Source organism: Ornithorhynchus anatinus, chromosome 21 (genome assembly GCF_004115215.2).
Source record: "Ornithorhynchus anatinus isolate Pmale09 chromosome 21, mOrnAna1.pri.v4, whole genome shotgun sequence".
NCBI lineage: Eukaryota > Metazoa > Chordata > Mammalia > Monotremata > Ornithorhynchidae > Ornithorhynchus > Ornithorhynchus anatinus.
In genome coordinates, this window is record NC_041748.1 from 16,172,703 (window position 1) to 16,196,874 (window position 24,172).

The window sequence follows — 24,172 nt, forward strand, 5'->3', positions numbered from 1 at the left end:
GAAAAAAAACACCCCAAAACTCAAAAAAACCCTTCTTTTTCCAACCCACTTCAACAAAACATAATAAAAATCTCCTTTTAAATCATCCTAGACTGACTCTAAGTAGATTTATCATTTTATGGGAATTTTTGCCAGTATTAAGAGTTTGGGAGAGTACAATATAACATCAGACACGCTCCCTGACACATTCTGCGAGCCCATTGTTGGGTAGGGATTGTCTCTGTTGCCAAATTGTACTTTCCAAGTGCTTAATACAGTGCTCTGCACACAGTAAGCATTCAATAAATACCACTGAATGAATTAATTCCCTGCCACAGTGAGCTCACAGTCTTAAAGGGGAGACAGACATTAATATACATAAATAAATGTATAGATTAATCAATAAATACACTACAGCTTTATACAGATATGTAATAATAATAATGGTATTTGTTAAGCACTTACTATGTGCCAAGCACTGTTCTAAGCGCTGGGGTAGATGCAAGGTCTTCAGGTTATCCCACGTGGGACATGTAGTCTTAATCCCCATTGTCCAGTTGAAGTCCAGAGAAGTTAAGTGGCTTGTCCAAGGTCACACAGCAGAGAAGTGGGATTAGAACCCACGACCTCTGACCCCCAAGCCCGGGCCCTTGCCGCTAAGCCACGTTTTTTCCTCAAAAATACATATATGCTGTGAGGGAGGGAGGATGAGCGAAGGAGCAAGGCAGAGCGGTGCAGAAGAGGAGTGAAGGGCTCAGTCAGGGAAGGCTTCCTGGAGGAGGAGTCTTCTCGATAAGGCTGTGAAGAGGCGGAGGGCAGTTATCTTGTTACATTAATTCCAAACCTGTTTTTTTCTCCTTTTTAAAATGGTTATGTGAGTTTTTCTTTTTTCCCCCCACTCCAGGCCCTTCATCCTCTCTCTTACACCTTCCCGCAACCCTAGAGCACCTCCTCCAGGAGGCCTTCCTATATTGAGCCCCCCTTTCCCTCTGCTCCCCTTCCCCTCAGCACTGTGAAATTTTTATAAATTATTAATTTTATTAATGAGGTGTCCATCCCCTTGATTCTTTTTATCTTCATGAAGTTGTTGGCTCTGCTCTCTGTCTCCCCCGTGTAGACTGGGAGCCCCTCACTGATCAGGGACGGTCTCTATCTGTGGCCAAATGGTCCATTCCAAGCGCTCAGTACAGTGCCCTGCGCATAGTCAGCGCTCAATAAAGACTATCGAATGAATGGCGCTTTAATTTAAAATACCAGCTGGGCAACTTCAGATTTGGGATCGGCGGATTCGTCACACGCACAGAGGCAAGCGGGGGGCGGGAAAAAAAAAAAACCACCAGACGATGAAAAATACCAGGAGGAGAGCGACAGAGCCCCGACCCCGCTCTGGGTATCGTGGAAGGCGATAGAGCGCCAGGTGGAGGAGAAAAGCCCGTGACGAATCGGCGGCTGCGGGGCGGCCCGGACGGGCCCGAGCGAATCGGCGGCGCCCGGACGGGCGCGGGGGGCGGGGCCAAGGCGGGCGACGAATCAGCGGCCCCGGGGGGGAAATCGGCGGCCAATCAGCGGCCCGAGCGCGTCGCCGGGGCAATGCGGGCGGCCTGAGGAGATTTCTGCCGGCCGAGTCACCGAGGGCCGATGGCGGCGCTTCCGGCAGCGGAGCGCGCGGCGCGCGAAGCCGAGGCGGCGCTGGCGGCGGGCGATGGGGCCCGGGCGGCCGCCGCCCTCGGCGCCCTGAGGCGCCACTTGGGAGTCCCGGGCGCCGCCCCCCTCCATTTCTCCGCCCTGCTGCGGGGCCTGGTCGACCGGCTGACCCCCGACTGGCCCGGCCCCCCCCCTGGAGGGGCTGTGGGGCAGCCTCTTCCTCGAAGGCCCCGCCGACCAAGCCTTCCTCGTGCTCGTGGAGGCCGTCGCCGCCGCCCCGGGGTGAGCCCGTCCTTCGTTCGCTCGGGCGCGGAGCGCTGTGCTGAGCGCTGGGGAGGAGAGGCCAGGACGGCGAGGCGGACTCTGCCCGCGACGAGCTCCCACTCCCGGGGGGAAGGCAGGCATCCAGTCAAGTAAAAAGCATCAAGGCAAAGAAGCAGACCGCAGTGTTAAATGATAATATTAATCGCTCATGTCATAATAACGTTAAATCACAAGAGAAGCAGCGTGGCTCAGTGGAAAGAGCCCCGCCTTGGGAGTCGGAGCTCGTGGGTTCTAATCCCGGCTCTGACCCTTGCCAGCTGTGTGTGACTTTGGGCAAGTCGCTTAACTTCTCTGGCCCTCAGTTACCTCATCTGTAAAATGGGGATTAAAACTGTGAGCCCCGCGTGGGACAACCTGATCACCTTGTATCCCTCAGCGCTTAGAACAGTGCTTTGCACCTAGTAAGCGCTTAACAAATACCAACATTTATTTTCTTTTCTCTGGGCCTCAGTGATCTTAGCTGGAAAATGGGGATGAAGAAGGGGAGCCCCACCGGGGATCACCTCATTCCCTTGTAGCTACCACAGGGCTTAGAACAGTGCTTGGCACATAGTAAGCACTTAACAAATGCCACAATTATTATTCTCTGGGCCTCAGTGACCTCATCTGGAAAATGGGGATGAAGGCTGGGAGCTCCGTGGGGACAACCTGAAGACCATGTAATAATAATAATGTTGGTATTTTTTAAGTGCTTACTATGTGCCAAACGCTTCTAAGCGCTGGGGGAGATACGAGGTAATGAGGTTGTCCCACGCGAGGCTCACGGTCTTCATCCCCATTTTACAGATGAAGGAACTGAGGCAGCGAGAAGTGAAGTGATTTGCCCAAAGTCACACAGCTGACAGGGGGCGGAGCTGGGATTAGAACCCACGACCTCTGACTCCTAAGCCCCAGTCTCTTTCTACTGAGCCACGGTAGTGAGGGCGTTTGTTAAGCGCTTTCTATGTGCCAAGCACTGTTCTAAGCAGTGGGGCAGATCAAAGGTAATAATAATAATGTTGGTATTTAAGTGCTTACTATGTGCAGAGCACTGTTATAAGCACTGGGGTAGATAGAGGGTAATCAGGTTGTCCCATGTGAGGCTCATCCCCATTTTACAGATGAAGTAACTGAGGCCCAGAGAAGTTAAGTGACTTGCCCACAGTCACACAGCTGACAAGTGGCAGAGCTGGGATTCAAACCCATCACCTCTGACTCCCAAGCCTGGGCTCTTTCCACTGAGCCTCGCTGCTTCTAGTCAGGTTGTCCTGCAGCGGGGCACCTTGTGTCTATCCCAGTGCCTATCACAATGTTGGCACATAGTAAACCCACACCTACGTTCATCTCATCTCCTGGTGAACTTTTCCCTCAGGAGGCCATCGACCCAGCCCCACGGAGGAAGGGTCAGCGTAGCTGGTAGAATCATGGTGATAATCATCATAATAATAATAACTGTGGTGGTGGTTAAACGCTTATTAAGTGCCCGGTTAGATACAAGCTAATCAGGTTGGACACAGTCCCTGTCCCATGTAGGGGACAGTCTTTTAAAGTCATTTTAAAGATGACTGAGCTCCTTGTGGGCAGGAATGTTGTCTGTTATACTGTAATAATAATAATGGTAATAATTATGGTATTGTTAAGCACTTATGTGTCAAGCACTGTTCTAAGCTCTGGGCTAGCTGCAAGGTCATCAGGTTGTCCCGCGTGGGGCTCCCAGTCTTAATCCCCATTTTCCAGATGAGGTGACCGAGGCCCAGAGAAGTGAGGTGACTTGCCCCAGGTCACCCAACAGACAAGTGGCGGAGCCGGGATCAGAACCCCATTCCTTCCGACGGCCAGTCCCATTCCCCGTCCACTAGACCACAGTCCTTCTAAGCCGGTAGGCCAGAGACTTCCTCACTAAACCCCATCGCTTCGATGTTCTACTCTCCCAAGTGCTCAGCCCAGAGCTCCGCACGCGGCGAACGCCCGGTTGTTCCCGTGGATCAATGACTGAACGGTTTCTTCCAGGCCCTGTTTCCGCCTGACGAAGGTGGTGGACGTGTTGGCGGAGTTCCTGAAGAGGGGACGGATGGCCGCTCTGATGTGGGAGCTGTGTGGGCAGCAGCAGCAGCAGCAGCAGCAGCAGCGGGGGTCACTGGGGCTGGAGCAGGAGGGGCCCCCTGACCCGTCCCGCCTCCAAGAGACACTGCTCCACAAGGTCGTGGGCCTCCCGGATCATCTGAGCAACCGGCTGCAGGAGGGGAGCCCAGCCCTGTTCCTCCCCCAGAATTACTTCCCGTTCCTGGGGGAGGAGATTCTGCAGGTGCTGCACAGGATCTCCGACTCCCTCCGAGGTAAAAGCCGAGGAGCCGTGCCTTCGCTCGAAAAAATATCCTCTGATGTCTCCCCTGCCCCAGGCTGGAAGCTCACAGGGGGGCGGGGCAGGGAACGTTTCTGTTTGTTGTTCCGTTGGGCATAATGTGTCTGTCGTATTGGACTGTCCCAAGCACTCAGTACAGTTCCCTCATCTGTGAAATGGGGATTAAGAGTGGAAGCCTACCTGGGACAGGGACTGTGTCCAAGCTGCCTAACTTGTATCTCATGGCTTAGTAGAAAGAGCCCGGGCTTGGGAGTCAGAGGTCGTGGGTTCTCATGCTGACTCTGTCATTTGTCAGCTGTGTGACTTGAGAGAAGTGACTTAACTTCTCTGGGCGCCTCAGTGACCTCATCTGTAAAATAGGGATTGAGACGGTGAGCTCCACGTGGAACAGGGAATGTTTCCAACTCAATTTGCTTGTATCTACCTGAGCGCTCAGTCCAGCGCTTGGCACGCTGTAAGTGCTTAACCAATACCACAGTTACTATTCATATTATTATCATTATCCTTTTTCTTTTGGAGGCCTTTTCCACTTAGAGTTAGAAGACTTGGGATGCTGAGTATCTCCAAAAGAACAAAGAACTTTCCTAGGGGTCATTAATTGATCAATCAGTGGTATTTATTGGGTACTGAGGGGTGCAGAACACTGTCCTAAGCGCCTGGGTGAGTACAGTGTAACAGATGATAGAGGCATTCCCTACCCACAAGAAGCTTTTGGTCGTTGTATTGCCGCGTTGAAGAGCTGTGCACTGGGACAGCTGTTGGTCTGTTCTGCTGTGCTGTCCTTTTTCAGCCTCTCCTTCTCCCTTTTCCCCAGGTGGTCTGGACTGTTCCATCTCCTTCGTGTCTCAGGTCCTGGGCAAGGTCTGTGTCCAGGGGAGGCAAAGTGAGTGATGAATAATCCCTTCTCCCAGGGGACGGCGAGGGGTGGAAGGCTGGGAAGGAGGCCTGCCGTTCCCCACCGGGGGCTCTTCGGCCTGGTTTCGTAGGGATGAAAGATGGAGGGGTTGAATTTCCAGGCTTTCCGCCTACCCTGGGGCAAGTAGAGGGCCTGGCGGAGTCCTTGGCGACCGAGTCATTGGCTTATTACCGTCCCCGACCCTCTCTGAAGAGAGAGACTGTCCAGTATCTTTTTGGGCTCATTGCCCACTCGGTCCAGCTGCAGACCTTCAGGAGGAACTGGGAAGCCAGAGACAAAGGTGACCTCCTCACGGGCCCAAAAGCCTCTCTGGCCAGCGTTCCCACCCCTAGAAGACCCTGAGGGCCGGGGGAAGATGGGCCAGTTGAACGGCATGGTTGGTGAGGGAGGGAGGGACAGGTTGGGATCCCGTACCAGACTGGATTCTGGGAGTCTGCTCCGCTGTGATTCTCTGGCCGTAGTGACCCTGGGTCCAGCCTCAGCTTCTCCCACCCCCGAAGGGCGAGCAGGTCTCCCTGAGCACAAGGAACTGTTTACGTGCCTGGGTTGAACTTGGTGCCTGTTCATTCAATCGCATTTATTGAGCACTTACTGTGGGCAGAGCATTCTATTAAACGCTTGTGGTCTGGGGGTTCCCTCAGCCCAGGTCCCCCTTCTCCACCAGGGTGTCTGTTGAACCCCCCCGCCAAGGGGAGTTTTTGAGAGCATTCATTCAGTTGTATTTATTAAGCGTCTACTGTGTGCAGACCCCTGTACTAAGCGCTTGGGAAAGCACAATACAACAATCAACAGACACATTCCCTGCCCACAATGAGTTTACAGTCTAGAGTAGGGGAGACTGAAATGCAAAGTAAATAAATGACAGATATGTACGTAAGTGTCGTGGAGCTGGGAGGGGAGAGCAACAAAGGGAACAAGTCACGGCAACCCAGAAGGGAGTGGGAGAAGAAGAAATGTGGGCTTAGTCTGGGAAGGCCTCTTGGAGAAGATGTATATTCAGTAAGGTTTTGAGGCGGGGGAGAGTCATTGTCGGATTTGAGGGAGGGCGTTCCAGGCCAGCGGCTGGATGTGGGCTAGGTGTCAGTGGTGAGATCGAGGCAGAGTGAAAATGTTGGCATTAGAGGAGCAAAGCGTGCGGCCTGGGTTGTAGGAGAGTAGTGAGGTGAGGTAGGAGGGGGCGAGATGGTGGACTGCTTTAAAGCCGATGGTGAATTTTTGTGTGGTACGGAGGTGGAGGGGTAACCACTGGAGGATTTTGAGGAGCGGGGTGACGTGTCCTGAATGTTTTTATAGAAAAAGGATCGGGCAGCACGAGTGAAGTGTGGACTGGAGTGGGGAAGAGACAGGAGGCCGGGAGGCCAGCAAGGAGGCAGATGAAGTAATCCAGGCAGGAGAGGATGACTGATTGTCTTAACGCGGTAGCAGTTCGGATGGAGAGGAAAGGGTGGATTTTCCCGAGACGAGCTCGTGCGTGCACCCACTGGGGCGTCTTTTCTTTCTGCGGAGGGGACTGTGGGAGCGCTGCACCCCTGTCTGGCGTGTTCAGGTTGGGGGTCCCCCCGGGGCGTCTGTCGTCCCAACAGAGGAGATCCTGGCAGCGCTGGCCCCCCGCCTGGCAGAGCTCACCCAGTCGGACTGCATCTGGCAGAGGATCTGCTGGCGGATGGTGGAGTCCGTGCCACACAGCGGGATGGAAGCCGTGGTCTCTGGGTTTGTCCGAGCAGCTCCGGGGTAAGAAACCACATCACCCTCTCCCCCCTTTGTCTCCAGAACTCTCACGCCTCCGCACCGCTCCCTGCGGCTGGCATCCCGTCTCTCCTCTGCCATCCTCAAACAGACTCCACCAACGCCTCTCCCTTGGCATTGACTGGTGTCCACTATCTTTGTTCCACTGAAACTACACTCTCTAAGGTCACACCAGTGACCTCTTCTTTGCCGGATCAAATGGACGCCACCCTGTTCTCCATCCTCCTCGGTTTCTCGGCTGTCTTTGGCCCTGGCCTGCCGTCCTTCTGGAAATGCTATCTGATGTTGGTTTTTCTGACGCAGGTCTCTTTCTGTCCTCTTCTCACCTCTCTGATTGCTCCTCCTCTGCCTTTCACCCCGTATCTGTGGGGGTCCCCTTCTCTCCTCTGATCCCAGGGCTTCAGCCACCCCAATTACGTGGACGACTTTCAAATCTTCCGAGCCCTGACCTCGAACCTCTGCGGCCAAGGATTTCCTCCTGCCTGCTCTATGTCTGCAAGGATGTCCTGACACCCCAAGCTCCAGATACCCAAAACAGAACTCATCTCCTCACCCAAATCCCACCCTCCACCTAACTTTCAGAATCTCAGTTGTCAGCAGCTCCATCCTCCCTGTCTCTGGAGCCCACAACTTCGGCATTATCTTTAACTCCTTCCTTTCTTTCAATCCCCATTTTCAGTCTCTTGCCAAATTGACTCAATTTTTTCCCAGCTTCACCCCTTTCTCTCCTTCCAAATGGTCATTTGCCTAGTCCAGGTTTTCATCTTATCCCAGCTTGACCATTGCACCAGCCTCCTCCCCGGGTTAATAATAATAATAATGTTGGTATTTGTTAAGCGCTTACTATGTGCCGAGCACTGTTCTAAGCGCTGGGGTAGATACAGGGTAATCAGGTTGTCCCACATGAGGCTCACAGTCTTGATCCCCATTTTACAGATGAGGAAACTGAGGCCCAGAGAAGTGAAGTGACTTGCCCACAGTCACACAGCTGACAAGTGGCAGAGCTGGGATTTGCACCCATGACCTCTGGCTCCCAAGCCCATGCTCTTTCCACTGAGCCACGCTGCTTCTCAGGGTTACTTGCCTGCTCTCTCTTCCCCTCTCTGATCCATAATAATAATAATAATAATTATGGTATTTAAGTGCTTATTGTCATTGGTCCCAGATGTATGCAGGATTCACAATCTAAGTAGGAAGGAGAGCAGGCATTGAATCCCCTTTTTATAGACGAGGTAACAGGCAAAGAGAAGTGAAGTGATATGCCCCAGATCACACAGCAGGCACTTGGCAGAGCTGGGATATGAACCCACTTCCTCTGACTCCCAGGTCAGTGCTCTGGGCACTAGGCCACGCTGCTTCTCTATGGCCACCCTTCACCCTGTTGCGATTGACATTCCGTACACATTTCCCCTCGCTTCAGAAACATCAGTGGTATTGCGTTCTTCTCAGCATCATGCAGAGATTCCCACCATTGATTTTTAAGGAACTCTCTCCCCCACTTCTTATCCACTCTCTTTTCCCATCACACCCCAGTTCCCACCCTGCCCCTCAAGCTTCCCTCCTCACTCTGCCTCGTTCTCATCTCCCCTACCTCTGAGCCTTGGTTCACACCTTTCCTCTGATACTGTCACCCACTGCCTTTCAATGTAGTTAAGCGCTTTGTACAGTGCTCTGCACCTAGTAAGTGCTCAATAAATACAGTTGAATGAATAAACAGCAAGTACCCCTTTTGGGTGGTGGCAGAGAAAGTCGCTGCTGGTGATGCCACTGACCGTGAGTCCTGGCATGTTTTTCGGCAAACGTTCATTTCGCTTGGTTTCCCTGTGGGCCGACTCTGCCACCGAGTCCGCGCTGCCTGGGGTTCGAGAGGTTGGAGGCCTTCTGCTTCCTAGTTTCTGCTCCTCCCCCAGTACAGTTTTCAGAGCACCAGCGTCACCCGCGAGAGTTTTTAGCCTCCACCGAGGACCGCGCTGAGCGGCTCGGCTGAGGCGGTGGGGGAGGGAGAGACCCCTCTCTGGGCGAGATTGCCCTGGGCCGAGCCCAGCCCCCCGCCCGGTTGTGTCCCTCAGGGCCGACGTCCTGTCTCGAGTACTGGGGAACCTGGTGGTGAAGAACAAGAAAGCGCAGTTTGTGGTGACCCGGAAGTTGTTGTTCTTGCAGTACGGCCTCACGGTAAGAGTCGCAGGGGGCCGGGCTAGGGCACAGCTGGGGGACGCAGGACAGGCCTCATCGTCACCAGCACAACTGTGGTATTTGTTCAGCCTTCGTTTTGTGCCCTGCTTGAGGTAATTGGGATCCTGGCTCTCATGGGCCTCACAGTCTAATAGGGAGGGGACAACAGGTGTCACATCCCCATTTTACAGATGAGGGAACCGAGGCCCAGAGAAATGAAGTGACTTGCCCAAGGTCCCCCAGAGGACAGGTGGACTCCCAGGCCCAGGCTCTCTCCTCTGGGCTACCGTGCACCTCAACAAAAAAATACCTTGTATTTGTAGAGTTCCTTATGTTCCCGAAGCACTTCCACATCCACTCTCTTATTTTGGTCTTCTCAACGTCCCTGTGAGGCAGGTATTTTTATCATCCCTGTTTTCAGAAGAGGAAACTGAGGCCCAAATAGATGAGGTGACTTGCCACGGGTCACTCAGCGGGCCAGCGTCAGAGCTGAGATGAGAATCTGGGTCTCCTGACTCCCGGAAAAGGACTCCTGTGATCCTTTTCATTTGTTCAGTTTGCCGATTGGCCTGTCCCTGATTGGCCGGTCCCTGATCGGGAGCGTCTCTTGCTTCCCATCTGTGCGCTCAGGACCTCGGTCCAGCTGGGATGGGAGATGCAGACACTGGCCAAGTGTCAACTAAGCCCGAGGCAGCTGTCACCGTCCGGAGGGGGCAGAGTCAAACTCCAGAGGTGGAGAGGGCCAGGCCAGCCAGGGGGCCCAGGTTTCCCCTGGGTCAAGGGCACCCCCTCTCTGGGATTCGGACACAGTGGTCAGTGTCCAGCTGCAACCGCTGTTCATTCTGTCGTATTTATTGAGTGGTGACTGCGCAGAGCAATAAACAGACATGTTCCCTGCTCACAATGAGTTTAAAATCTAGAGGGACATGGACACTACGTTAGGGGCTGCAGGACCTGGGGGGGTAGGGGGGGCGGGAGCAGAGATGGCCTGGAGCTGGTGAGTGGCTTTTCTCTACCTGGAGCGCCTGGCGGGGGTCGGGCAGGAGTGCGGTGACGGAGCCGGGGCACGATCACAGGATTTGGGGGTAGGGCCCTGACCCCCAGGTCGACGCCGGTACTCTGGGAACCAGCATGCCACTGCCTGAGGAACTCGGCTCTTCTAGTATTAGTCACAGTATTTATTATTAATAGTAGTAATAATAATCATTGTAGTATTTGTTAGGCACTTACTATGTGCCAGGCACTGTTCTAAATCCTGGGGTGGATACAAGTGAATTGGGTTTGACCCAATCCAGTATTTATTAAGCGCTTGCTGTGTGTAGAGCACTATACCAAGCACTGGGAAAGAATGATAACTGTGGTATTTGATAAGCACTTACTATGTGTCAAGCACTGTTCTGGGCGCTTGGGTAGATACACGGTTGCAGACAGCACCTGTCCCACATGGGGCTCACTGTCTTAATCCCCATTTTATAGATGAGGGAACTGAGGCCCAGAGAATTGAAGCGACTTGCCCAAGGTCACACAGCAGACAAGTGGCTGAGCCAGAACTAGAACCAGGTCTTTCTGACTCTAAGGCCCAGGTTCTGTCCTCTAGGCCTCGCTGCTTCTCCTAAGAGTATGCAAGTGGGGATTAGGCACGGACCCCGCCGTGTGAAGGGCTCTCTGGGCGTTCTTGAGAGCGAGGCTGGCGAAGACCCATGGGAAGGGACTGGAGATGAACTTCCTGAGCTCCTCTCCCCGCCCCGGGGGGCTTTTGTTGCAGACCAAAGGACTACAGAGTCTCCTTGGATACCTGGCCTTGGACCCCCTCCGCCGACCGCTTCTGGTTCAGGTAACAGTGGCCGAGGCCGTCCACCCCTCTGCGCGGCAGGACTCGTCGGGGCTGGGGCCTCTCGGGGAGGACACCTTGACGTGAGGCCCGTCTTCCTGTGCCGGAAGGCCACCGTGACCCTGCTGATTCCCCGGGAACTAAGCGTGCCCTCCCCACTGACCTATGTGCGTCCTGGCGGAGACGGGCCCTGGGGTGTGGGGGTCGTCCCCGGGGCCGGTTAGGTCCTCCCGGGAGAGGGGGCGGGCCGGGGCCAGTTAGGTCCTCCCGGGAGCGGGGGCGGGCCAGTGCCCGCAAGAGCCCCAGGGTGGCGTGGCCTGGTAACGGAGGTGGGCGCTGGGTTGCCAGGTGCTGAAGGAGCTCTTGGAGATCTGGGCCAGCAGCAGCGCTGTGAAGCACACCCCGGTAGAGCAGCAGCTGTACGTCAGCAAGGCCATCCTCATCTGCCTCACCCTCCTAAAGGACACGGAGACGGAGAGCATCCGGGCAGGTGAGGGAGAACCCGGTGCGGGTGTCGGGGTGCGCGTCTCTCTTCCCGGCCCTGGGCCACCCGGAGGACCTCGAAGAACCGGTGACCTCAAAGGGCCGCAGAGGTGAGGGAGGTGGGGAGGGGGACCCTGCTTACCGGGGAGTGTCCTGCCGCACCTTGCAGAGCTGCTGGCCAGTATGACGAGAGGGGCACAGTGCCACCTGGACAGCAGCCTGCCCCAGGTCCGGCGCCTGGGCATGATCGTGGCCGAGAACCTCAGCTCCCGCCTTCACCCAGATGGGCCCGGCCTCAAGTTCCAGGTGAGGAGGAGGAGGCCCACGTGGCTCCCTCCTGGGAGGGGCCGAGGATCGTCCGGCCGGGGAAGCCGACGCGGGCACCGCGGACCGGCTCGGTCTGGGCCGGAATGATGCGGTGGGTGTAGCAGCTGGACGCTGGGCTGGGCCTGTCTGGTGCCCAATTTTCTCTGCACGTTGTCCCAGGGAGGCCAGAAGAGGCAGGGAGTCATGTTCCTATTTTGCAGAGAAGGAAACTCTGGTGCAGAGCTAAGAGTGTATGCTGCGGGAACCTGTGGTTTGCTTCCGTTGGGTTTCCCCGAGCGTTCAGTACAGTGCGCGGCACTGGAGTGCTCAGTCTGTCCCGCTGGTGGGGCAGGTGGCCTTCCAGAGGCAAAGTGGGGACTAAGACTCTGAGCTGGGCTCTTTCCACTAAGCCACACTTCCTCCTCTCTGGAGCCATTCCCAGTGGGGACAGAGAGCAGTCCCTGGTCCCCGGGATCCCAGTCGTTCAGTACTCCCAGCTCCCCCTGCCTCATCTGTCCCAGTTTGGTGCTCCCGGTTGGAGCCAGGGTCCCTGGCTGGGTTTGGACTTGCCCCGGCCTCCCAGACCCCGGACCCTCCTCCGCTTTATCTGACTGGGAGCCGGCCCCCTGTTCCGCTGAACTTTCAGTACGAAGAGGACGAGCAGAGCAGAGAGTTACAGTCCCTGGCCAGCCCGCAGCCTTCCGACGGCGCCATGCCATCTGCTGGGTAAGAGGGGATCTGGGCCCTTTCCTGTGTTACTTTGGGGGGGTGTAAAGAGAAAGAGCGTGTGCTTGTGTGTGTGCATGTCCTCCAGGGTACATGAATTCTCTCAGAAAAGCAGTGTGGCCTAGTGGATAGAGCCCGTACCTGGGAGTCACGGACCTGGGTTCTCATCCTGGCTCTGCCACTTTTCTGCTGGGTGACCTTGGGTAAGTCGCTTCTCTTCTCTGGGCCTCAATTCCCTCATCTGCAGAATGGGGATTCAATACCTGTGCTCCCTCCTACCTAGACTGTGAATCCCATGAGGAACCTTGACTGTCTTGTGTCTATCCCACTGCTTAGTACAGTATTGACCGGTAGTAAGCGCTTAACAAGTACCACCATTATTATTATTACGTGGGTGGCTGATTGATGTGCTCATTGACTAGCAATGCCAGAATGTTTAAGCTGCGGTGGAAGGTAGAGCCATAGATAGTGGCAGCAAAAGGAGAAGCCAGCGAGACAAGTTGGGAGAATGTCTTCTCCTACACCCCAGAGAGACCCTTGCATAGCTTTTCGAGCAGGGATTGGATCTTCTACTGCTGTTGAATGCTCATAAACCCCTGGGGCAGTGCTCTCTCCTCAGCAGGCACCCAGGTCCAGTGCTCAGCCAAGGCCCGTAATGAAAATAATAATTGTGGTATTTGTTAAGTGTTTACTGTGCGCCAGGCACTCTACTAAACGCTGGGGTGGATACAAGCAAATGGGGTTGGACGCAGTCCCTGTCTCATGGGGGGCTCACGGTCTCAATCCCTCTTTTACAGATGAGGGAACTGAGGCACGGAGACGTGGAGTGATTTTCCCAAGGTTACAAAGTAGAGAAGTGGTAGAGCGGGGATTAGAACCCATGACCTTCTGACTCCCAGGCCCGTGCTCTATCCACAATGCCGTGCTGCTTCTCGTACCCAGCCCACAGGGTCGGCCCCGGGTCCGGCATCCTGCCCACGGTGGGCTGCGTGCCAGTGTGGTCTCTGAGGAGCGGCACCTGTCTATCTTGTTGCCAACAGTCCAGATCCCGGATCTCAAGTCAGCAAGAGCGCAGACCAGGAAAAAGGCCCGCCCCCGGCTTCAGAGGACAGCTGCGACTCTGAACTAGACAGGTGCGGAGGAAAAACCCACCGGGCAGAACAGCAGGGTCCGGCCATCTGGGGCGGGAGGGCCGACTCTGCGGGAAGACCCCCAGAGGATTCTTGGATGGGGGACGGGGCCAGGTTGAGGAGCCGAAGAGGGTTGGATTGGAAGACTCTCCTGGCTCGTGTTTATCGTGTCTCTGATATATCGCAGTCTCCCGAGGGTGAAGTCCAGTGCTCTGCCCCCAGTAAGCGCTCAATAAATACCATTGATCGATCGATCGATCGCTCCACCTGCCAAAGGCCTCCTGACCAGAGGACTTCCTCGGGAGCCAAGAGGACGGTCAGAGCCAGGGCTGCCCCGAGGCGGAGAGGCCTTATCCTCCCGGAGTCGTTCCAAAGGATGCCAGTATGTTACGTTCTCTGCGTGTGCCGCCTAGTGTAATGACCTCTTTCGGAGTTCTCCGTGAGTCCTCCAAACACAGAGGTGTCTTTTAGGGTAGGGGACCCCCGGCCTCTCGCCCCCGACTTGGTCCAGAGCCGTTGCAGGACCCCGTCCTCACAGGTGTCACTCCTAACTCAGGTGGAGGGGGCCAGGCACTTTGATATTTTCAGCTGCGGACTGCCCCTCTGCCAGTGCCTTCCCTCCTCAACCGGAGCCACCCTGCCCCGCGGGCCGGTCGGGATTTAGCTGATGACGATGAACTGTGGCCGCACGGTCCCGCCCAGGGCCCCGTTGAGCTGGCCCAGACCCCCACGCTCTCAGAAGCCGGGCCTGCCGGTCGACCCTCCGACTCAGCGTCTGGCAGCTCGGGCCCACTGGGGCTCCTACAGGGCCCGTTCTGGCTCACGGCGCTGCTTCTCGGTTGCCCCTGGAGCACCCCCCGGCCATATCATCCCCTGTGCTCTTTCTCAGCGATGACGAGTTCGTGCCCTATGACATGTCCGAAGATAAAGAGCTGAAGACGACGAAGGTCCCCGTGTACATCCGAGACTGTCTTGAAGGTGTGAGACTTCTGGGGATCCCCGCCTCTGGGTTTGCACCCCCTCTCCCGGTCCCCGGGACTATAAAGGAAAAGCTCCCGGGACCACAGCTCAGTCGGCCCCTCCCGGCTGGCCCTGAGGGGAGGACTTGGTGGGGGTCTCCAGGGGAGAGCAGCTTTTATCAATCAGCCAAGGGAGGGCCCGGATTCCCAGAACAGAGCCCTGTGGGTTACAAGGGTGCCCATTCACTCCTGCTCTTGCTCTGGGTCGCTTCTGCTCGCCCTCCCCGAGCCCAACTTCCGCTTCCCGGGAATCCCACAGGGCCCCCGCCCCACCTCAGAAGTGGGAAGTGAAAAGCGTGTTATGAATCCAGGGAAGCTGAAGCTTAGCTTCATTCCCAGAGTCCTATCTCCCTGCTCCGTCCCTGCCCTCGCTCCCTCTTTTCTTTCTCTCCCTCCTCCCATCTGTGTCCTCCCCTCACTCCCATCTGGTGGTGAGGGGTGCCCTCTTGGCCGAGCAGGATGGCGGTGGGCCCCCACTCCGGGATCGTGAAGGGGAAACAGATCCCTCAGCCAGGGTGGCCCCGGGGTCCCGGGCCGCAGTCCTCAGCCCGGGCCGTTGGGTTTTTCTGCAGTGCTGACGACATCCGAAGACATGGAGCGGTGGGAGGCGGCGCTGAGGGTTCTGGAGAGCCTGATCCGGAGGAACCGAACCACCACGAGAGAGGTCGGACGGGGGCCCGGGCCCGGGGGTGGGGGGCTGCCTGCCCACGACCCCCGCCAGTGGCGGGTGCGGTCTTAAACGTTAGGGAAACTCGAATCGGGAACTCTGTTGGGACAGTTGAGACCCTGAGAGGGCAGAACCCACTGGAGGTGTCCAAGACGGGCACGGTCGGGGCTCATGGCAGTCACTGGCCTCAAGGAGCCCCCCGGCCAGCGAGGGACCCAGTTGGTCGTCGGCCCCGTGGGTCAGTGGTATAGGCCGAGCACCCGTAGAGCGCTGGGCGTCGTCCCGAGCATTTGGAAGAGTGTGCCAGGGCGGGCTTCACGGGCCCTGTGCTCCGCGAGCTTCCGCCCTAATGGCGCGGCTGGATTCCTTTGGGGCTCCCCTTAGGTGAGCGTGGAGTTGGCCAAGGTGCTGCTCCACCTGGAGGAGAAGATCTGCGTGGAGGGGTTCGCCTCACTGCGTCAGAGAGCCCTCGTGGCCGTCACGGTCGCCGACCCTGTCCAGGTGAGGGCCCGCGGTCTGTGGGGGGTGGGCGGTCTGCAGGTGAGGCAGCCTGGGAGAAGGGGGAGCGGGGCATCCCCGGCCCTGTTCCCGTGGGGTAGGGGGCTCCTCCCGCCGGCCAGGCTCTCTGGCCGAGGGAACTGGGGCCGGGAGCTGGGGCGGGGGTCACTGGGCACCGACGGTCTCCCCCGTTCCGTCCGCCGTAGGTGGCGCAGTATCTGATCGCCCAGTTCTCCGCCCTGAACTACAGCCTCGGCCAGCGCATGGACATCCTGGACGTGAGTGCCCGGAGAGGGAAGGCTGGGAGAGCCGGCTGGTAGCTGGGGCCCCAGAGGAGAAACACCACCCCTCTCCCCCTCTGTATCCTACCGCCACCCAGGAGACACAGCAGGACCTGGTGGGGGGCCTGCTGGCTGGGTGGCTCGGGGCCCTCCCAAACCCCCAGTAATGGGGGGGGCGGATGGGAGGTACTGCCGACGGTGGAGACTTGAGGTCCATTAGACCTGCACCCCCAGAGGTATCCCCTGGGGCCCAGCCAGGTTGGATGGGGGAGTGCTCAGACCTCCCTGGAGGGCAGAAAAGGCAGGAAAGTGACTTACCGAAGATCACACAGCAGACGTGGTGGGGCCGGGATTAGAACCCAGGTCCTTCTAACTCCCAGGCCTGGGCTCTGTCCGCTAAGCCATGCCGCTTCTTAAAATAGTAGAGAAAAGTAGTGTGAAATTTATGTTTTATAGATGAGGAAACTGAGGCCCTGAGAAGTTGTAATATGCCCAAAGTCCCACAGCAGAGTCAGGTTTAGAACCCAGGTCTTCTGACTCCCAGGCCCGGGGTCTTTCCCCTAGTCCACAGTGCTCCTCTACTGTCACTAGCGTTTTTATTAGGACCTAGAATTTGCACAGAACTTGCTGGTATTTCCTTCAGGGTGCTGCCACATCCACCATATCTCATCTCATCCTCCCAGTATCCACCTGGGATAGGGATGAAGCGGGATCGTGGCTATGAGAACACTCCGAAGAAAACGATAGGGATGATTCGCCCCATTTTACAGACGAGGAAACCAAGGCCCTGAGAGGCGTAGCGGCAGTGGGCCGGAAGCGGAGTTGGGACAAGGGCCAGGCTCCCGGGACTCCCAGACCCGCGTCTTAGTGGTGACGGTCGATGAGGTGGCCCTGTCTCTGCCCCCATCTCTATCCTCTGCCTGCGGGCCTCAAGCGGAGCGGCCTCGAGTCCCTTGGGCAACCCGGCCTGGGGTTCGGAGAGCGCTCCGGGGCCCAGCGTAGGGGGTCTGTCCGGAAGAGCCCCGGGGTTTCTGGAGTAGTTGGTGCCGCTCACAGCACGGTGTCCGCCCTAACGATTCTGGGCCGCCAGGGCAGCGGCCCCGACTGCTCCGGGGGAGACCTTCCGGTCCTTGCCCACCCTGACCCCAGACCCTTGTCCTCCCTCGCTGTCCCTCCCATCCCTTCCGTCCCCAGGTGCTAGCTCTTGCCGCTCAGGAGCTCTCGGCCCCCAGCCCCAGAGAGACCCCCCAGCAGCCCCTCCCCCCGAAAGCCAGCATCCAGGTGTTGCCCGGCGAGCAGACCTCTGACCCCAGCAGCAGCACCCCCAAGACCTGGAGGAAAATCGTGGACGAGAGGATCCAAAGCAAGACCCGCAGGTTTGCCAAGGTAAAGTTCGGGCCCTGGGGGACCCTGAGGAGACTGGGGGATCATGCTAGCCTCTTTCAACCCCAATCTGTCAATCAGTTGTATTTATTGCGCGCTTACTGTGTACAGAGCACTGTTGTACTAACTGCTTGGGAGAGTTCAGTACAACAGACTTGATAGAAACAGTCCCTGCCGTCCTTGAGCTTACAGCCTAGAGGGACAATCTTTTTTTATATGATGTCCGTTAAGCGCTTACAGTGTGCCCGGCACTGTTGTAAGCACTGGGGTAGATATAAAGTTGGACACGGTACCTGTCCCAAGTGGGGCTCACAGTCTTAATCCCCATTTTACAGATGAGGTCACTGAGGCACAGAGAAGTGACGTGACTTGCCCAAGGTCACATAGCAGACAAGGGAGATCCAGGACCGGAACCCAGGTCCTTCTGACTCCCAGGCCCTTGCTCTATCTAGTAGGTCAAGCCGATCCTCTTTTAAACTGAGTTTGCACACTTGGAATAAGGAGAGGAGGCCTGTGATGGTGAGGAGGGAGGAGTGGGGGTTCTCAGAGCCGTGAGAAGTTTGAGAATTTTTCCCACGGTGACTGGGGCCGGTGATGTCGGGGTAGCTCGGTCCCAGAAGTTTTTGTTCCCTCAGCGGCCGTTTCCCTCCCCTCGGCAGGGTCCGTCCAGGCCGGACCCAGTGGCGGTCCCCAACGAGTTCAATGCTGTGGCCGGCTGTTTCTTCTTCCCCCTCATCCAGCGCTTCGACAGGTGAGGGGAGCCTCCGGGGGACCGGGAGAGGGAGCCGAGCCAGGAGGAGGTGTTCCCGAGGGAGGGTTACTGTGATGGCCGGCCATGGCTTGGACCTCCTTGTGGGGCAGAGGATACTGGGAGCCCGGTCACCGGGTAGGGGCCGGGAGCAGACAGAGCCGGGCGCCAGGAGGCATAGCTCGGGGAGGGTTGGGCTAGCTTCAGAGCGGACCACAAGCTTGTGGGGAGAGGGGAGGGAACCGGGGAGGGCTTAACCGCAGCCCTCCCGCTTCCTCCTCCCCCACCCGCTGTCCCCCACCAGCGTCTCCGCCAGCCGGGGGAGTGAAGGCCGCAGGTCTGCAGACCCTGGGCGGCCAAGGCAGGGAGCGGAGTGCCGGAGACGTGGCCGGCAGAGAGGGAGCCCGGGGCTGACGCTGGCCCCCTTGAGGCCGTTCCGTCTCCACCGGCCGCAGGGGCGACCCTGCTCTAGACTCAAAGCTCTGGTCGGCCGACGGGTCCCCGCGACGGCTTGGGTGGCCAGTCTTGGGGCGATGTGAATGGGTCACCTTCCCCTCCTCCAGAACAGGGGGTTGGGGGACTGTCTTGTAGACGGGGCCGGGTGGGCCTGGGCCAGGTCCCCCGCCTCCCCGTCAGCACCCGTCCAAACCCAACCCTTCTTTCTATTTGGCAGACCGCTGGCGACGTTTGACCTCTTGGGAGATGACCACTTAGTGCTAGGCAGACTGGTCCACACCTTGGGGATCCTCATGCACTGTGCGGTCAACACCGCGGTAAGGGAGGAGCTGACGGGGTGGGCCCCGTGGCAGGGGCATCTTGATGCTGACCCTGAGACGGACTGAAGAGGGGGTCAAGACCCCTGACCCGGTGTCGGGCTGAGGTTTGGGGCGGCGGCCATCTCTGCCCCTTCCTCCCCGTTCAGCCTGGGGCGGGGAGCGAGGAGGGAGTCATGGGCTGCGCCCTCGCTACTCCGCCCCTGGTCTGTCCGCTGAGGGGGCTGCCCAGGCCTCGCCCGGAGGGGGCGGGGTGGCTTAGAGGCTTTGGGACTGGGAGAGGGGGATGGGGGAGATAGCGGGCGTAGGCTGCAGCGCCCGAGTTAGGCCGGTGCCCCTCTCAGGTTGCCACCCTGAGTTAGTGCCACCTGAGGGTGTTCCCGGGAGGATGGACTCGGGACTCACAGGCGCCGGGGTCTGTTTCAGGCGGCCGTGCCCATGGGGAAGGCGCTGTTGGAGTTGGTCTGGACGCTCCGTTTCCACACTGACGCGTGAGTGTCTTGCTCTTCTAGCCTGTAGCTGTAGCCTGGCGGGGAAGCACCCGGCCGGCCAGAAGGGTGGAGGGGTGGCCCCCACCGCCAAACGGCCAAGCCCACCGGGCCCTGGCCAGGAGAGGCTGATGCGGCTAAGGGGAGAACCCAACTTAAGAGTCCCCAGCTGGCCCCTCCCTGACGAACGGGCTCTGGTCGGAGCCCTGGCTGGCGGGGGGCGAGTCCAGCTGAACCCGGGGTTTCTGTGCTTTAGGTATGTGCGGAGGGGCCTCCTGTCCGCCATCTCCTTCACCCTCCTGAGCGTCCCTGCTACGTGCCTGCTGGGAGACCTGATGGAAGAGCTCCTGGAGACCAGGGCCTGGCTGGCGGGTGAGTACCCGTGAGCGGGCGGATAGAGCGGACCGGGCCGCGGGGTGAATCTCTGCGGAGACTCCCACCCTCTACTCCCGACCAGCCGGAGAAAGGTTCTGGCGGGACCCGGAGGCAGGGGTAAACGGGGGTGGCGGGCCGGTGAGCGCCCTCCTTGGGAGCGGGCAGGGGAACTGCCCAGCAGCAGCAGACCCTCAGGGGCGAGGCCGACCGGCTACCTTTTCCATCCATGGCCCTGTCCGCGTTTTTCCACGTTCCTTCTCGACTGTTGAGATGAAACAGAGACTGGGAAGGGCTGTCCGCAGCCAGACTCCCTGGCTCTGGGACCCCTGGGGTCCCACACCGCTGGCCTGTTGCTGGGAGGACCCCGGTCTTGCCCCGTCCAGGGATCGTCTCTCAACCCCAGTGGGGAAATTGTCTGTTCCGAGTCCTAGAAGGCTGTAACTTCCCAGGCCGGGCTCCGCATTCCTTGTCTGGCCCTGAGCTGTTTCCCAGGGCTGGGGGCGCCTAGGGGGACCGAGGGTACACAAACTGCCAGGGGCCCCTCCCCCAGGCTAATATGGCCTGCTGGAAAGGCCTGAAATGACTCTCCTGACCCTGCCGGGAGAGGAATTCTCTAGCCCCTGGGGCCCTGACTCGGCTTCCCGTCTCCACGGGGAGTGCGTTTCCATAAGAGGCGCTCCGGGGCCGAGGTCAGTCGGCTTGGCCGGTCCCGGCGGGGAACCATCTCAGGGAAACTTCTCAACCCTCTCTGGGGTCCCGCCACCCGGCCGAGGCAGGCGTCGCTTCTGGGCTTGGGCTCTGTCCCGGGGCCGCTGCTTTTATGGCTTGGGAGCTGAGAGGGGCAGCTGGGGAGAACCAGTGTGAAGGCTGGTCCTTGCCAGCTGCCAAGCCCGGAGTCCTCCCTTGGGGAGGTGGACTTGGGGCGCTGAGTTGGCCCTGCAGTGGAGCCGGCCCACGCGGGGAAGGAAGGAGGAGTTATCATCTTGCTCTGTCGGGGACGCCCCCGGGAGGGCTGCACCCTCTCACCCTTGATGACGGGGCGTCACTCGGGTGGACTGGTCCGGGCCGAGCGGCCCCGTAAGCACAAGGGGGCTTCCTGTGCCTCCCAGCTTCCTATCAGTGAACGCTTTCCTGTTAATAATAATAGTAATAATTATGGTACTTGTTAAGCGCTTTCTCTGTGCCGAGCACTGTTCTAAGCACTGGGGTAGATACAAGGTAATCGGGTTGTCACATGTGGGGCTCACGGTCTTAATCCCCATTTTACAGATGAGATAACTGAGGCCCAGAGAAGTTAAGTGGCTTTCCCAAGGTCATACAGCAGACAGGCGGGGGAGCCGGGATTAGAACCCACGCCCTCTGACTTCCAAGCCTGGGCTCTGTCCACTAAGCCACACTGCTGCTCTGTTGTCCCTCTCTGTGGCCTCCCGGCCTGGTAGGCATCCCTTCCCCTTTCCTGGGGTTGGGGCGGGGGGTATTCCCCCACTCTCACTCCGACAGGTGGAGGGCCCCGGCCTCCCAGAGCTCTGAGTGGGGGCCGGGGGAGGGCTCGGCTCACTCATTTGCATGCGGCAGAGCCCCCGGACCCACGGGGCCATCCGTCTCCGTCGGGGGAGCCCCGGCCCCCAGTCAGATGGGTCCCGGCCCTGGCCCCGCTCCTCCCCGGTGGCTGTGGGCCAGATGAGGGGGCAGGCTCGCGGGTGGCCCAAGCCATCGCCCCCTCCCCGGGCATGAGTCACGGGCCGAGCCCGGAGCCCGGAGCCCTGGTCTCGGAGCACATGGCTCGTGCGTACAGGATTTCCTCCCCCGGCCCCCTCGGCGCTGACATCCTGAGCGCATCCTGGATTTGAGTCGGGAAGCCCATTCCGGGTCCCTGAAATAACAGCTGCCCGCCCCCCCCCCCCCCCCCCCCCCCCCGGCCACTCAGCACTGCCCGGGCCTCCCTGACTCTACTGAGGGCGACCTGGGGGCTCTGGACGTGGCGGGCTCTCCCGGGACCGGGCTCCTCTCGGGGCATCGACCCCTGCTTGCCCGCCAGAGGCCGGGAGGAACAGGGAGGGGGACCCCCAGACCTTGGGCTGTGGCCACACTGGCTCCCTCCACCATCGGACCCTTGCTTGGCTTCTTGGGCCCAGTTGAGGTTGTTGACTTGGGCCACCTCTCCCCTGCCGTGGGGTCCTCCTCCATCTGAGCCAGCGTCCGGGGCCTAGGAAGACGAGATGGGGGCCCTGCCTCCCCTTGGCCTCCCGGCCGCCATTCCTCTTCGCCCTCCCCGCTGCGAGCGGCGCTGTGCGGAAAGAGAACAGAGGCACGGGACGTGTCCCCTGCCCACGGGGAGCTTCCGCCCTATCGCGGCGGGGCAGAAGGGTTTGCCAACCGGGGCCCCTGGGGCCGGGCCTCCGTGTTCCTTTGCAGACGTGGTGGAGAAGGACCCGGATGGGGACTGCAGGGGCCTGGCGATGCAGGCGCTGCTGCTCATGGAGAAGCTGAAGGAGAAACTCTGATGGGGGCCGGCGTAAAAGACAGAGGAGCGGAGAGTAAGGGCGGGTGGGCGGACAGAGCCCTCGCGGCCGGTGGGGGCCGGGAGCCCGGGCCGACATTTGGGCTTTGTAGTGACGGCCAACTCTGGGCCGTCCCCGCCGCCGCTGTCCGGTACTCAGTGTCCAGATGCAGGAAGGCCCGGTCGTGCTGCCATCGCCCTCCGCCCCCTCCCCAGCCCCCGGCACGCTGGACCTGCTATTTATAGCTTTGGCAAGTCTGAACGTTTGGCTAAAAATACAGGGAAGAGCTTCCAGCCGCTGCCTCTTTGGAAAACAGCGACCGGGCCCTTCCCGCTGCCCGAGGGTGGCGGGCACCGGCCTCTCCCCAGGATCCGCCCTCCCCGGGTCCGTGTTTCGGGGGGTCCCCCCGGCCAGGAGGGTGGGAGGACCATCTCTTCCGGACCATCGGGCTCCACGGTCAAAGCGGGGAGAAGGGCCCGGTGGAGATTGGAGGAGGCGGGCAGGCCGCCTCACTCTGACAGACCAAGGGGAAAGGGGGCGAAGATGTAGAGGGGTTCCTCACCGCGGCCAGGCCGTCACCAGAGTGGGGGAGGCGCCCCACCTCACTTCCCCACCCCCCTTTCCGTGTGTCCCTTCCCCATCTGGAGTACGAGTTAAAAGAATGAAAGGAGGGTCTCTGAGCTTTGCTTTTTTCCTCCTCCGGTGGGGGATGTGGCATCGGGAGGGGAAGGTCCGGCAGAGTCTTTGTCGGGGCCACCAGGGCTCCTCTCTGAACAGAGCCTGACCTATATCCCGGCCTCCGTTCAGCCCACGTGCCTGGGGGGCTCTCGGCCGAAGGGCCGGGGGTCCCCAGGACCTGGCGTGATCCCCTCCGCCGGCCGAGGCCCATCCCACCCCATCTCCTGGGGGAGCCCCCGGCTCCTCTCAGGCCTCTTGGGTTTTGTGGGTAGGGAAGGTGCTGGGCTGTGCCAAGGGGAAGCTCCCCCTCATCCAGGTCTCTGCCCGGGAGAGGCTTGGCGTTTCTGTCTCGGCATGGTGCCGCCTTTGTCAGGGGCCCCCGGCAAACCCCCAATTGTGATGGGAGCGGAGGCCACTGGTGGGTTCGGCTGCCGGGGACAGCGAGACGCTTTTCTTAATAAACCTTTAATGCCAAATATCAGCAATATTCTTTCCAAAATGTGGGAATTAGACTGGTCGGCCCCTGGCTTCCCCCCTCGCCCCACCCGGGTCTTGTGAACCGTGGATCCGCCCCCAGTGGTTCAGTGGGCTTTGCGGGAGGAGCCCCCCAGGTGGCTGGCAGGCATCTGGCGGGGTGGGGCGGTCAGAGGTTGTCGTCGTCCACCTCCTCCACCATGTCGTCGTCATCCGCCGCCTCCCTGCCTCCGTCCTCCATGCTGTTGTGGCGCAGCCGCTCGGAGGCGCCGCTGCGGCCCAGGGGGAGGCCCAGGCCGCGGTGCACCGCGTCCACCGTCTGCTGGTTCACGTAGTACGGCAGGTTGGCCGACGGGAGTCTGCGCCGCATCTCCTCCAGGTGTCCGTGGGCCTGCCGGGACGGAAGCAGGGGGGCTCCTGTGGCCCAACGGGCATGGCTGGCCTCTCCGCTCAGCGGGCGGCCCCGCCGGAGGGGCAGAAGGGGGAGGGCCTTGGGCCGCGGCGGGCAGGGGAGCGCGTGGGCGCCGCCTGGGTCAGGGTGCCTGGTCTGCCCAGGTGGGGGCAAGAGCCCGGCCAGGCCACCGTCTCTCCCGCTCAGCTCTGCTCCGCAAGCGCAGGGTTCAGGGTCTGCCTGCATCGGGGGGGATGGAGGTGAGCTCGGGGAAGAGCCGCCCTGCGGTGGTGGGGCA

General features: G+C 59.3%; 2 protein-coding genes across 2 annotated transcripts in view; one reads left to right on the forward strand and one right to left on the reverse strand.

Moving 5' to 3' along the window:
• The first annotated feature begins 1,602 nt into the window (after positions 1–1,602).
• On the forward strand, positions 1,603–23,485 carry TELO2 (telomere maintenance 2). The gene is given in 21 exon segments (XM_029049229.2): positions 1,603–1,802; positions 1,804–1,905; positions 3,937–4,262; positions 5,103–5,171; positions 6,788–6,935; positions 9,020–9,122; positions 10,888–10,956; positions 11,302–11,443; positions 11,606–11,742; positions 12,389–12,468; positions 13,509–13,601; positions 14,488–14,576; positions 15,190–15,281; positions 15,669–15,785; positions 15,989–16,060; positions 17,258–17,449; positions 18,106–18,197; positions 18,868–18,967; positions 19,394–19,458; positions 19,712–19,827; positions 22,246–23,485. Coding segments are annotated over 21 exon segments (2,478 nt in total). The 5' UTR covers positions 1,603–1,617; the 3' UTR covers positions 22,335–23,485.
• The window catches only part of IFT140 (intraflagellar transport 140), an 88,986-nt gene continuing 88,271 nt past the window's right edge, over positions 23,458–24,172 (reverse strand). Inside the window, exon 30 of the mRNA XM_029049227.2 lies at positions 23,458–23,874. Coding sequence (XP_028905060.1) covers positions 23,653–23,874 — 222 coding nt within the window. The 3' untranslated portion in view covers positions 23,458–23,652. The remainder of the gene's footprint in view (positions 23,875–24,172) is intronic.